This window comes from Epargyreus clarus, unplaced genomic scaffold (genome assembly GCF_041222505.1).
Source record: "Epargyreus clarus isolate Ecla_fem2 unplaced genomic scaffold, WU_Ecla_fem_2.2 ptg000033l, whole genome shotgun sequence".
NCBI classification, from domain to species: domain Eukaryota; kingdom Metazoa; phylum Arthropoda; class Insecta; order Lepidoptera; family Hesperiidae; genus Epargyreus; species Epargyreus clarus.
Window position 1 is genome coordinate 5107052 of NW_027332238.1, and position 14325 is coordinate 5121376.

General features: G+C 37.6%; 1 protein-coding gene across 1 annotated transcript in view; it reads right to left on the reverse strand.

Moving 5' to 3' along the window:
• Positions 1-10236, reverse strand: part of LOC140755462 (uncharacterized) — a 33163-nt gene extending 22927 nt beyond the window's left edge. The window contains exons 1-8 of the mRNA XM_073090735.1: positions 10055-10236; positions 8965-9123; positions 7447-7614; positions 6670-6786; positions 6050-6226; positions 4104-4261; positions 3394-3577; positions 2387-2512 (exon numbers count right to left, since the gene is read on the reverse strand). Of these exons, the coding sequence (XP_072946836.1) occupies positions 2387-2512; positions 3394-3577; positions 4104-4261; positions 6050-6226; positions 6670-6786; positions 7447-7614; positions 8965-9123; positions 10055-10169 (1204 nt within the window). The 5' untranslated portion in view covers positions 10170-10236. The remainder of the gene's footprint in view (positions 1-2386; positions 2513-3393; positions 3578-4103; positions 4262-6049; positions 6227-6669; positions 6787-7446; positions 7615-8964; positions 9124-10054) is intronic.
• Positions 10237-14325: the final 4089 nt, after the last annotated feature.

A 14325-nucleotide genomic window follows, 5' to 3' on the forward strand; every position in this document is an offset into this window, starting at 1 on the left:
CGCGTTCCAATCCGGTAGTAGTTTAAGAAAATATTGTAACTGACAATTTGTAAGTGCCGCCGTTGGCCTGTACAAAACAAATATATTTCATTTCATTTCAAATGTATGTACCGCTACTTCGGCGCCGTCATCTCGTGACGGTCCGGTGACGGCCGCGGTGGACAAACGCCTTTTGTTTCTTTTTTTTAATAATATAGGAGTAGCAGTCGAGCATGCACCTGATGGTAAGTGGCTACTGCCGTATGGACATATGTAATCAACCCAAGATAGGATTAGATATTCCTACCTGAGGTCGACCACAGATGCGCCGGTACCCCTGAGGACTAAGCTGGAACGCCTCGGAAAAGTATGTCTTAAGGGTGCGCTCGGCCACTTACATGAAGAGTAAACTTATTTTAGCTCAAATCATCTCTAATTGCTTATAATATAACTACGAGCTTTTGCCTGCGGCTTCGCTCGCGTTACGAAGTAATATTTTCATCCCCTATTTTATCCCCTTGGGGGTAGAATTGATCAAAATCCTTTCTTAGCGGATGCCTACGTCATAACATCTACCTGCATGCCAAATTTCAGCCCGATCCGTCCAGTGGTTTGGGTTGTGCGTTGATAGATTTTTTTTTTTTTTTTTTTTATATGTAACCTAACGATAGGGCAGACGGGCTGCCTGATGGAAAGCAGTCACCGTCGCCTATGGACATTTGCAACACCAGAGGAGTCGCCGATGCATCGCCGGCTTTGAAGGAGAGCTCTTTTTACACCCCTCTTGAAGAGCCCCATGTCATAGTCCTGAGGGAATACCTCAGGATCACTATGTCAGTCAGTCACCTTTGAGTTAGATATATTTAGATTGACTTTCAAATCTGATCAAGTGCTAATTACTGCATAATAATGTCATCTAATAATTATAATTTACAAGTTCTGTAATTAGTAAACTAAGCCATGTGTCTAAATTATGAAATAAATGATTAAATTGTATACAAGTTATCAAGACTGGATACATCGCCATCTACCGTCGAATAGCAGTAAATGTTTCTAAAATTATAAAGTCTGCGTAAAACTGCGTTCTAAATATAGAAATGAATCGCGTCGCCATTACAAATTGAATGACTATACCTGCTCGCAACTTCAGAGCGGACTAGAAGTTTGGCGCGGATTCTAAAATAGGTTATTTTATGTGAAGAAAAACGGACTAAACCCTTTGAGCTTGTGACATGACACAGTAGTGTTAGTGAAATAGTGATAAGTGAACATTATAGAACACAAGAACAATGTGTCTGCTCCCTTATGTGTTAACACAAAGAAGTGCTGTGTCAGAGGACGCCGCCTTCATTATATGATTATTTAGCAGTTTATTACCGTAGAATTACTCATTAGTCTTAAATTAGGCTAGATCGTAATTAATAAAAATTTAAAAAACGCTTTCTACGCTCACAGCCCCACACTAGGATTCCCTGTATCATGTGTGCTATAGACACACACAGAGAAAACTACACAAACACACAGACCCAGAAACAGAAATCTAAATTAATCATTTAGATATCTGTCTGGCCGGGGATCGAACCCGGGACCCTCTGCGCGTCAGACCGGTATGGTGACCGCTCCGCCACGCGGGTAATATAAAATACCTATTACTCACTTGGTAGGTGCTTTATACAAACAGAAAAATGTGAAGAAAAATAAAAGATTTGTTCATAAAGACAGATTTATTTATCTACTGCGGAGTATAACCTCAAATTTTGCATGGTGTTCCCTTAATTAAATCTTGAACTTTTGCTCTGAAATTAAATAAAATCATTAATTAGTAGTTATTACTGTCCCACTTGCAGATCCCTATGTAGCGAACGAGCATGCAGTCCACCTGATGGTAAGCTACTGCTGCCCATGGACATCTGTAATCAACCCCAGATAGGCTTACATTCCTACCTGAGGTCAGCCACAAGCGCCGCTACTTTGAGGACTAAGCTGGAACGCCTCGGAAAAGTATGTCTCCCTTACCACACATCAAACCCGAAACACAGCTTCGCTTAAACTGCTGTTATAACAGAAATAGGTGTGGCGGTGGTGCCGGAGTCACAAAGGATTCTACCTTCAAAGTTGCGATTATGTTTACGATTGATCAGGTGGACTGCATGCTCGTCCGCTACTGTTATATTATTTATTTATTCATTAATATTTTACATTGAAATACCCACATAACACATTGAATAACCACATTGTGATTCGGCCATTTTTTAGCTGAGTGATACACATTTCATAGAGTGTTTGGTTCTTACGACCTTAGCCACTGTGTTTGGGGGCTCCCCAGGATCAAAGGCCCGGGGTGGACTGCCCCTTCCCCCCCTCCCCCTTAAGACGCTAGAGACTATACATTACAGATTTCCTTAACCTAATAAAAACATAAAAAGGTACCTATGAATATAAAAGTTAAGTTCTTCCACATTAAGATTTGAGAACACGAATCTGGGTATTTGGTTCACTAGCACCCATACTTCATCTCCGATGACTTTTAAATCTGTAAACAAAAAAGTTTTATTAATGCATGAGAGCGTAGTATTGTTTGCGCCAAACTTCTAGTCCGTCCGTTGGGATGATGATGAATGATATGTAAACAAAGTATAGTTAAATTGAAAGAACTATATTAAAATATGGTATATTGTTCTTATTTGTATTTATTATAATATCAGTTATAGTAGTTAACGGATTGTAAAAGTTTTAACTGCCTTCCTATACAGTTAGATCGATAAATGCGAAAAAATTTCGATTTGTTGTATGGAGACTCCCTTTTATATTAAACTTTATGTTATTTTTAGTATTTTTTGTTATTGTGGCCACCGTTATGTATTCTTTGTAAAAAAATCAAGTATCTATCTATTACGGTTCCAGTGATAGAACCCTGTGACAGACGGACAGACGGACAGACAGCGAAGACTTAGTGTTAGGGTTCTGTTTTTTACCCTTTGGGTACGAAACCCTAAAAACGGTCCCAATCTAGTCAATATTGCATAATATATGAATTTAAGCAGTGATAGCCTAGTGGTTAAGAAACTCGGCCTCTCGATCGAGGGGTCCTAGGTTCAAATCCCAGGCTGTTCTCTCTGTTTTTCCAAAAAAGTTATGTGCGTATTAAAAATTAACTATCACTTGCTAAACGGCGAAGGAAAACATCGTGAGGAAACCTGCATACCTGAGAGATTTATAAAAAAAATCTCAAAGGTATGTAAAGTCCACCAATACGCACTTGGCCAGCGCGGTGGACTACGGCCTAATCCTTCTCATTATGAGAGGAGACACGTGCCTAGCAGTGGGACAGTAATGGGTTGTTGATGATGATATGAATTTCTCTGAAAATTATAACAATCCCATATATTTCTTAGAAATTAAACTATATATCACCTGATATATAAACAAGAAGATCGTGATCTTGCGCGGCGATTCCGACATTTTCAGGCGCCATTTTGGTGTTTACGTCCCAACACAAGATGGCGTCTTGTGCCACATTGGCGTAAAATATATTTCCTGTAGCGGCGTGGTAGCTACTGGACCCGCTTTGTGACTTGTTCCCTCTAGAGCCGAGTAGCTGGAAGTATATATTTATATTGAAGAACTTGTAGTGGAACTAAAGTCTATAATTTTAAATATCAATATATTGTAATAGTATATAAATAATATAATTTAAACACATAAAATTGTATAAGTCATCATATAATACAATTCATTAATTGTATAAAATGAATTATATATGTACGCCGGACAAACAGTCCCAATTTTGTAGTTTGAAGGTCGTAGAATCCTTTGTGGTTCGGCTCCGGCGGTACCACCGCCACACCTATTTCTACCTAATAACAGCAGTGTTAAGCGCTGCTGTGTTCTGGATTGAAGGGTGTGGTAAGGGAGACATACTTTTCCGAGGCGTTCCAGTTTAGTCTTCAGGTAGCGGCGCATTTATGGCCGAACTCAGGAAGGAAACTAATCCTATCTGGGGTTCATTACAGATGTCTATGGTCGGCAGTAGTTTACCATCAGGTGGACTGCATGCTCGTCTACTACTCCTATAGTACGAAAATTCTAGCTATGATTTTATATAGATAAAAACGAAGTCTTACTCTACTCTTGAATGGTTTCCGTTTCTTCAAGATCTCAGTGTCCACGGCATACTCCTTATCTGACACCAGAGGGTGGTAAAAGACCGTTCTTCTCCCTGATGGGTCGGGGTCTGAGAGCGCGATACCAAAAATATTGTCTTTCCAGTTGATCACATAACCTGTAAGATTTGCTTATATATGAAGTAGCTGACCCGGCAAACGTTGTGTTGCCATATAAATAAAAAAATGTTAAGGGTGAACAACCCTTATCACTTAGGGGTATGAGAAATAGATAGTAGCCGATTCTCAGGTCTGAATATGTATATAAAATTTGGTGAAAACCGGTAAAGCCGTTTCGGAGGAGTACGGTAACTAACATTGTGACACGAGAATTTTATATATAAGATGTATAAGGCAGCGGCAGTGCAGTGGCCGCTTAAGGTCGTCGGGGGCCCGCGGTGGAAAGTTGAATGGGGGCCCCCAGTGTAAAATTTATTTTTTGCTCGTTAGTTACTGTATTTGGGGGCCCCCAAGATCGGGGGCCCGTTGTGGACCGCACCTTCCGCCTACCCCTTAGTCCGCTAGAGAGGCCTTAAGAGCCTAGTTAAGCCTAGCCTGAAAAATCTCAAAGGTATGTGAAGTCTACCAATACGCGCTTGCCCAGCGCGGTGGACTATGGCTTAATCATTCTCATTCTGAGAGGAGACTCGTGCCCATCAGTGAGACAGTAATGGTTGATAGTGAATAATCAATTTGTAATAATCATTGCCAATGTTTAATACAGGGTTACAGGAAAGTCAACCGAAATTGAGTCGAGATAATAAAGAGGTCATTAATAAGGTCGTTACTCACGGATTTGACCCTACAATCTACTATCCAAAAGGTTACCTTTTTTTGCGATAACTTTGCGATTTATTTTTACTCAAATTTAAACTTAAGAAAATACTGGGATCGAAGTTGTCGTTTTTTAATGAATAATTTACCAAGTGCGTGTCAAGCTGGCACATGAAGGGTTCGGTACTACCAAATTTTAATTGTTTTTATTTTTAACACGCTTTTATTAGCTTGGGTTGTATGTATGTATGTTGTATGTATGTATATATGTAGGTATGTATGTAACTATGTAACGGAATCTTTGAACTCGATTTCTATCGACTTTGAACGTTCAGTTTAATTCAAAATTTTGAAGAATTATCAAAAACCGATGACAATACACGATTTTAATAATTTTGTACCATTGTCCTTATCAACATCCTCAGGATTAACTATTTTCGAGGCGAGATTGTTCGAGCGTCTTAGAGAAAGTTCATCGCAAAGTTACTAGATTGCAACAATTATTACTTTTTAGTTTCAATAACTGCCATAGCGTGGGTTTTAGTTTTGAAAATAATAATGTTATTAGTATTTGTTATAATAGCAGTCATTGAAATAAATGCATTAAAAATAAAACTATCTATTACAGTTTAATACATAAAGCGAAAATTGCTGAACAATTAAATAGCGGTTCCTTGTATTGGAAATCGCCTTTATTTTCAACGAGCTTTTGCCCGCGGCTTCGCTCGCGTTACGAAGTAATATTAGTAACTAAGAAGATTTATACAAACTTTCATCCCCTATTTTATCCCCTTGGGGGTAGAATTGATCAAAATCCTTTCTTAGCGGATGCCTACGTCGTAACATCTACCTGCATGCCAAATTTCAGCCCGATCCGTCCAGTGGTTTGGGCTGTGTGTTGTTAGATCACTATGTCAGTCAGTCACGTTTGAGTTATATATTTAGACTTATAGTTAAGTACATATTCTATAAGAAAATCAAGTGCTCATCTATTACGGTTCAAGAGATAGAGAGTAGCCCTGTGACAGGTAGACAGACGGACAGACAGCGGAGGCTTAATAATAGGGTTTTCTACGATACGGATACAATATAAAATTTCAATTTAAAATAAGAATTTTTCTTATTAAACTCACCAGCGACAGTAAAATTCAAAAACATCGGGTCATATTTGAAGCTCTCATCCTGGTATCTCCAGCTGTCCATCTGCTTCAGGGAGAATACCACCATACCAGCAGTGGCCAGATCGTTGATGTAAGCGAACGCATCGTCACAATTCTGCTTGGTAACGTCCACTGTTATTGAGGTCAAACCTGGAAAATAAGTGAAATAGGTAACGCCATCTTTTGTCGAGTAGCAAAATTAATTTGAAGCTTAATATTTTAAAGTTCAGTCGAAAATAATCAGCTGGAAAATAAGTGAATTAGGAGACAACGACATCTGTTGTCGAATAGCAAAATTAATATCAAGCTTAATTTCAAGTTGAGTTGAGAAATAACGCCATCTATGTCTAGTAGCTAAGCTGTTAGGCGCTGCTGTGTTCTGGTTTGAAGTGTGGTAAGGGAAACATACTTTTCCGAGACGTTCCAGCTTAGTCCTCAGGCGTAGCGGCGCTGTGGCCGACCTCAGGTAGAAATATCTAATCCTATCTGGGGTTGATACAGATGTCCATGGGCGGCAATAGCCACTTATCATCAGGTGGAGTGCATGCTCGTCTGCTACTCCTATATTATATAAAAATAAAACATAACCTTACCTCCTGGAGTCCTTTCATTTACTAAATCCGAGTCCTTTAATTCATACTTCAGTATGCGTTTATTCGTTTTCAAATCATATATTATTATCGCCGGCTTCTGTACTTGTTTTCTTTCATCTGAAACATTTTTTTAAATTTAGTTTAAACATAAAAACTACAAAAAAAAAAACTGTTTAAATTAAATAAATAAATAAAAATAGCGTATATCTATTGAAATCGGTTTGGCTTTCATTATTTGCTCATACATACCGACCGACAAATATTAAACACTTTAAACAAATTAACATATCTTTTTTAAAAGCAAAACTATGAAACGATAGCTTCAAATGACGATAAGCTACACGTGCTGCCATCTATTGTCGAGTAGCAGAAGCTCTTGCACTACACTTGCGATGCTTTATATAACACAATGCCATCTGTACCTTTACCATGAGTTTTTACATTTTGACAAATATGACTGTTTTGGTATTTGTTTACGTATTTGCCCATACAATTACCAATCAGCGCCCCTAGCGGATTGTATCAGAACTATAGTGTCAGTAACGGAACATTAAATGTCTAAATTGACAAACGGCGCTTTATGTTTTGTCTCTCTTTTTGCGAACACGTGAGGCAGACAAAAATACTTGAGCACTTACTTATTGTTACGTTTACTCAGTCTACTAAGCAAACGGACAGAATAATGGATTGAGTAAACGTAACGTGAAATTTTGGGATGTTTTGAAAACTCATGGTAAGGGTACTGTTATTTGTCGAAATCATCCCTCCAATACTCACTTGGTACTTCCAAAAGGCCTGTGTCCACCATCCAAAGTCGATCACAAGCATCCACCCTCGGTCTGTAAACTGAAACCAGGTCCTTAGACTCTTCTGCATCAGGATATGGCTTCAAGGCAGGTGAGGGACCACTTGACTTCAGAGCGTAATTTAGGGTTGATGGTATTCCTGAAAATTAATATGAAATGCTAAATATGTTATTAAATTGAAACTGCCGCTGCTGCTGCTAATCGAATCGAACTTGCATAACGAGGGGTTCGGTACTAGGTACTTGTATTTTTTTTATTTTTAGTATTTATTATTATAGATACATAAATTGACAACACAAACGAATAAAAATATAATAGTTAAATAAATACGTTACAGTATATCCCTATAACGTTTTCTTGTATGGCGGCGCCATTTATTTTAAACTTTTTTTATTCCTACGCTTTTAATAGCTTGACCTGTGTATGTATGTATGTATGTAACGGAATCTTTGAACTCGATTCTAAACATATTTTAATAATTTTCTCCCATTGCTCTCATCAGGATCATCAGGATTAAGGATTTTCGAGGTAGGTAGCGCCGTGGTTATGGTGCGGACTACATCATAACTAAAAAGCCAAGTGGTGCTGTTATCGATCTACAAAGTTCACCGACTTCTAGGTGGCGTTAATTATCCAGCAATAGATTCCTAAACTCTTAAACGTAATTTCTAGAGAGCCTTATTATTTATTTATTTATTTACTCTTTATTGACCATGTTAAAAACAGTGTGGTGCAAAAGGCGGACTTAATGCTAAATAGCATTTTCTCTCCGTCAACCTTAGGGATGTGCAGAAAAATTGAAGGCGGTGCAACTATACTAAAAAAATAATAATAAATAGGAAATAAAATAAAATGAAAAAAAGGGAGAAAGGAGAACATGAAAAAAGAAAGAATGTGAGAAAGAAAGAGAAGTAAAAAGAAATAAGATCACTTTGGTGCCGTGGAGTCTCGGACGACCCCTGGTATGGGACGCGACCTGTGTCGACACTCTAGCCCCATCTCACGTTGGTAATACGTATGTGAGCGCTGGGGCTGCAGCCGACCATGCCCAAATACTAAAGAGCTAAAATATAGTAATATATTGGATAATTATTTGTTTGCGGCGCTTGCAGTGGAGACAATGGGTCCATGGTCATCTGATATGAAGAAATTCATGTCAGATATGTCGACCAGACTTGTCCTCGCTTCTGGTGACCAAAGAGCTGATCGAGGGGTCCGAGGTTCAAATCCCAAGCACGCACCTCTGATTTTTCAAAGTTATGTGCGTATTATAAATTAATTATAACTCGTTTAAACGGTGAAGGCAAACGAGGAAACCTTCATACCTGAGAAATTAAAACAAAGAAAAAGTTCTCAAAGGTATGTGAAGTCTACCAATACGCACTTGGCCAGCGCGGTGGACTATGGCCTAATCCTTCTCATTCTGAGGAGACCCGCGCCCAGCGAGGCAGTAATGGGTTAAAGATGAATAAATTTCTAATATACTTACCATATCGTCTCCTTGGTACCGTTACGAAAACAGTTTCTTTATATACTTCGAAGCCGATAGGCACATTATTATATTGAATAAAGTATTTCTCCGATTCAGTCAAGTCTTGGCTAAAGTGGATGACGTCAGGGCCCTTCTTGTACTCAGAGTCCTCGGAATCTGTAATAAAAGGGTTTTTTATAATATAGGAGTAGCAGACGAGCATGTAACCACTAAATACTGCCGTATGGACATCTGTCATCTAACAGATAGGATTAGATTCCCATCTGAGATCGTCCACAGATGCGTCGCTATACCTGAGGACTAAGGAACGCCTCGGAAAAGCATGTTTCCCTTACCACACTTTAAACCAGAACACAGCAGCTTAACACTGCTGTTATAACAGAAATAGGCGTGGCGGTGGTGCCGCCGGAGTCGTGTCTGTAATCAACCCCAGATAGGATTAGATTCCTACCTGAGGTCGGCCACAGACGCGCCGCTACTTGAGGACTAAGGAACGCCTCGGATAAGTATGTCTGCTTTACCACCCTTCAAACCGGAACACAGCAGCGTTAACACTGCTGTTATTAGGTAGAACTAAGTGAACAGTATGTTAGTGACCATTTATTTATTTATTTATTTTTAATTTAAAGTGGGATTTTTTCGCTGGGCGAACACATCATCCCGTACAAACAAACTATTAAGCAATTCATCTCATAACAATGTATAAAACGAGTACATACTTTTAAAAGATTTTAAATTGCGCACATACGGAGTTTCTTTCGCCACTTCCTCTCCATAACGAACCACTATCCAAAGCGGTGGTATTTTGTTAATGTTCGAAAAAAAATCAATATTAATCAATTTTGAACAAACCAAATTTGAATATGATTTTAGATAAAATAATAATAAAAAAATAGAATAGAACCCAAATTATTTTTTTGCTAAACCTAAGTCAGCTAACCTAAATAGCACCCTAGCTTCCTCCGACATCGGGGAAGCCAGAATGCTATTCAGATAGCCAACATGTGCAGACTTTACTCCCAAATATAAATTCCGAAATGAATAGTGACCATAATCAAATAAATAATTAAATAACTAAAGAACTTACAGATAACGCCGTCAACGTCATATGTTAGTTGCTTCCACGCGAACACTTCTTTCAAGCTGTTTCTATGTATTTGTGCGTAAATAGGAGATAATAATATACAGAAATAAATAATCATTTTGATGACCTTAAACACATCTGATTCGTATGGCCAATGGACGCAAACTGACCGGTTTTAGTATGTATAACACTAAAGTGACCAGTGGTTATTTTGTACCCTATTGATAAACAAGTCCCATGTCACAAGGGTCATGACCCCAAAACTGAGTCTGACTCGCAATTGGTCAGTTTTAAAATGAAAACTTCTTTAGCGGCGTAGTGCAATTTTAGTGATGGGTAAAAAATGTTAAAATCGCGTCAGAACAGGGGGGTTACTACCATCTCTTAACACGTTAGCTGCGGAACGCGGCTTAAAACACCTTGTCCATGTCTGGTCGTTATAGCGGTAAGAAAAAACTTTAACTTCTCTGTGGTGCGAGAGGCATAACTTCCGTCTGGTTCAGTGTAGGAGAGTGATAACTATATGTTTGTGATGTGCTACTGATTCCTAGTTCTATGGTACACCAACCTAATGTCGGGTTTGTTAGACCTCGTACCGCACTGAACAAATAATAATGCTAACACAGTGCGGAACGAGGTTGGGAACGCCTCGTTTCCCCACGCACCTCGTACCGCACCCCACGCTAGCTTCACGTGGTTAGTGTTGTGCAACGCAGTCGAGGCTGCGTAGCGACGAAGTAGGACCGCTGTCTTTATGTTGAAAATTATCATGTCGAAACGTTGCCGAAAAAAGTTGATCATGGAGGATGATGAAGAAAAACCGGTTGAAAAATCTGAGCCAGAATCAGAATACAGGAAGATATTTCAACAAGTAATTAATTTAAAAAATCAAAAACCCGACTGCACCAAAAAGGCTGAAGTAGAATTTCCAAAAGCAGTGAAATACGTATTTCATTATTTTTATCCAGAAAGCCAATACAAAGTTTCATAGTAGGTGTCTGCTTCAAAAACAAAAGATGTTCAAACGATATTATCCTATTTTATTTATCCTAGTGCTCATTTACGCTATATAAAGAACCTACGAGTATGTGTAAAATTCCAGCACGCTTAAGTTCAGCGGTTTCCATTTGCGTTGATCTCTGGCACAGCAACTCACTCATTTAGTCAGACAGTCATCTCGATGTGTATATATGTACTAGCTGACCCGGCAAACGTTGTGTTGCCATATAAATAAAAAAATGTTAAGGGCGAAAAACCCTTATCACTTAGAGGTAAAAAATAGATAGTGGCCGATTCTCAGACCTACTGATTATGTATATAAAATTTGGTGAAAATCGGTGAAGCCGTTTCGGAGGAGTACGGTAACTAACACGAGAATTTTATATATAAGATATATTATATAATGTATGAGTAATCTACTCTTAATTTTCTTTATTTCGACACCCTACTCGATAGGTTTAGTTAATTTTTTTTTAAACGTGTTACTATTTCGCGAGAAAAATTCACCATTTACGGTCTATAAAATATATAACTTCAGTAATTCAAAGTTTCGGTCATTATTTTACCTCGTTAGAGGTAGAGTTTCATTATTTTTATCCAACAATCCTGATACAAAATTTCATAGTGTTTGCTTCAAAATTGACGGTTGTTCAAATGAACTTTTAACCCTTATTTAACCCTCTACGGGGTTGATTTTTCGGAGGGGGATAAATAAGTGCGTCCTTGTTCCTATCCAGAAAGCCAAATACAAAATTTTATAGCAGTTGCTTCAAAATTAAAGGATTTCAAAAAAACTGTTTTTCCCTATTTTACCCTCTTAAGGGTAGAATTTCCAAAAGGCCTTTCTTAATACTTATTCACGCTATATAGAGAACTTATGTGCAAAATTTCAGAACTGTAAGGTCCTTAGTTTAGGCTGTACGTTGATTTCTGAAAAATGAAAAAGTCATTTAGTTAGTCAGTCAGTCAGTCACCTTGCTGTTTTATATATATACAAATATGTTTTTATAATCTCCGTTTAATTTCCTTTCATTTGATACCCTACTGGATAGGTTCGGTTAACTTTTTTTTTAAATGTGTTACTATTTCGCGCCAAAAATCCGCCATTTTGATTTTTTTTTACTAACACCTATCTAAGGACACTCGGGTCATTGAGACAAATATAATGACACCTTAACTGTTGAAATTCATCCAGCCGTTTGTAAGATCGGATCAAATAAAGAAAGACAAACATACAAGATACGCGCGAAAAACATAACCCTTCCTTGGCAGTCGGGTAAAAACAGGTAAGTCACAAATATACTCTGTCTAGGTGAAAGTCCAGTAGTGAGACTTGGCAGGCTAGGCGTATATCCGTATAGTAAGAAATTACATTATAGATAATTACGTTTCCTGTTATGGTTCAAACAAAAGTTAAGTAGCTACATTATTGATATAGGAAACGTAGGCAAAACCGTTACCGAGTATTCCGATTACTCTTTACCCTAATCTACTCGCTCCTACTTTTCAGAATCCACTGCAAAGAAAGCACATCATCTCGATAAGGGTCCAAAGAAGAAGAGATGTGTCGGATGCTACGAAAAACTCCGCACATTCTTGACATGTCGTGAGGCAGACAAAAAAACCAAAAAAAAATCTCACGGAATGCACTGTTTGCAAAAAACCTTATTGTCTGAAATGTTTCAATGAAAAACATCCATAACTTTTCCCCTTTTTGTATTCATTCTGTCCATAACGTTGATAAATAAAAACAATAAAATAAAATCGATATTTATTTTCCCATCACTAAATTATATGGTAACCTGCCATTTTTCAGTGCGGTCCGAGGTGCATTAGACCCACATTTTATTTTACCCATAGAATCTAAAGTAACGAATTTAACCAAGGGCGGCGGCAGTTTTAGGTTAATCAACTCATTGTTAATAATAATCAAGACAAAAGCCGTCGATTTTGTCTTATTTGGCGCCAAAAAAAGGATTTTAGTCTCCTTCGGGCGGTGGGATTTAACACGCCTCGTGCCGCCACAATGTCGGATATAGGACGAGGTTTAAAACAACTCGTAACGCAGTAATGGAAAGTACAGAAAAATCTGTGCCGCAGGGAACGTGTTAAAACAATATTATTTTAATCATATTTTTAACTTTTTGCCGGAAATTTAACTTTTAAAGCAAAATATGACAATTTCAGTTGGTTTTATACAATGGATAATCGAAAAATTAATAAGGGTTTAAGTTTGTTCAACTTTGTTTGACGGAATATTTTACTGTTTTAAGGAGGAAGTAAAACTCTTCTGAACTATTGGTTTTTAAAAGATGGTGGTAGGCCCTCAGGCCTGATTGAAAATTCGTAAGGCAAAGCAAATTGCAAAAGTCAAGGTGTCATCCGTTGTTACATAGAAAAAATATGTAAATGGGTGTCAGTTTCATTTTTTATTTATTATATTTTATTATTCAGGTTTTGTTTCGAAAATTTTCACTTCTGCCGGCACCCCCCGAGTGCAACCCGTTGTTTTTTTTCGTAACTGTACCCTTACCATGAGTTTTTACGTTTTGACAAATATGAATGTTTTGGTAATTTCCAATCAGCGCCCCTAGCGGATTGTGTCAGTACTTTGAAATTGTATGGATTCCTCTTTGCGGCGGGGGTAACGAAGGATATGCCGTACTTATTTATTTTTTATTTATTAATTTATTATTATGTTACACCAACAAAGTATACACCAACAATCGGTAAAGGTACACAAAAGGGAAGACACAGGTACAAGTGCTACCTCAATTATAGGTGCACACTACAATGCAAATAATAGATCAACATAAAATAGTATACGAATTAAAATGGAAAGAATTGAATAAAATTGTGAATATTGAAATATATATACTTTACAATAACTACTAAAATATACTCGTACATTTAAACTTACATTTACACGTTAGAAAAAAGTGGGCTAATTTAACCAAATTTTCCCTGTGAATAAAAAAAACAGCGCTTGTATCGTTATCGACGTTCAAAAACAGTGCTGTAAATAATCTACTTTGAGTAAATATTTTTATTTTGATTTTTTTTTGATACCATTTGGATAAATGTAAGGCAAGATATTGAAGTTAGCTCTTTATTAATTCCTAGTACGCTCCTACGACTATATACGTGTACATTATAAAATGAAATAATAATACAAATGATCGCCAACCAAAGTTGTAACCCTTCAGGGGTTGATTTTCCGAAACCGACAAAAAACTTTCATCATTTATATTACAGAGTCAAGTACAAAACTTCAT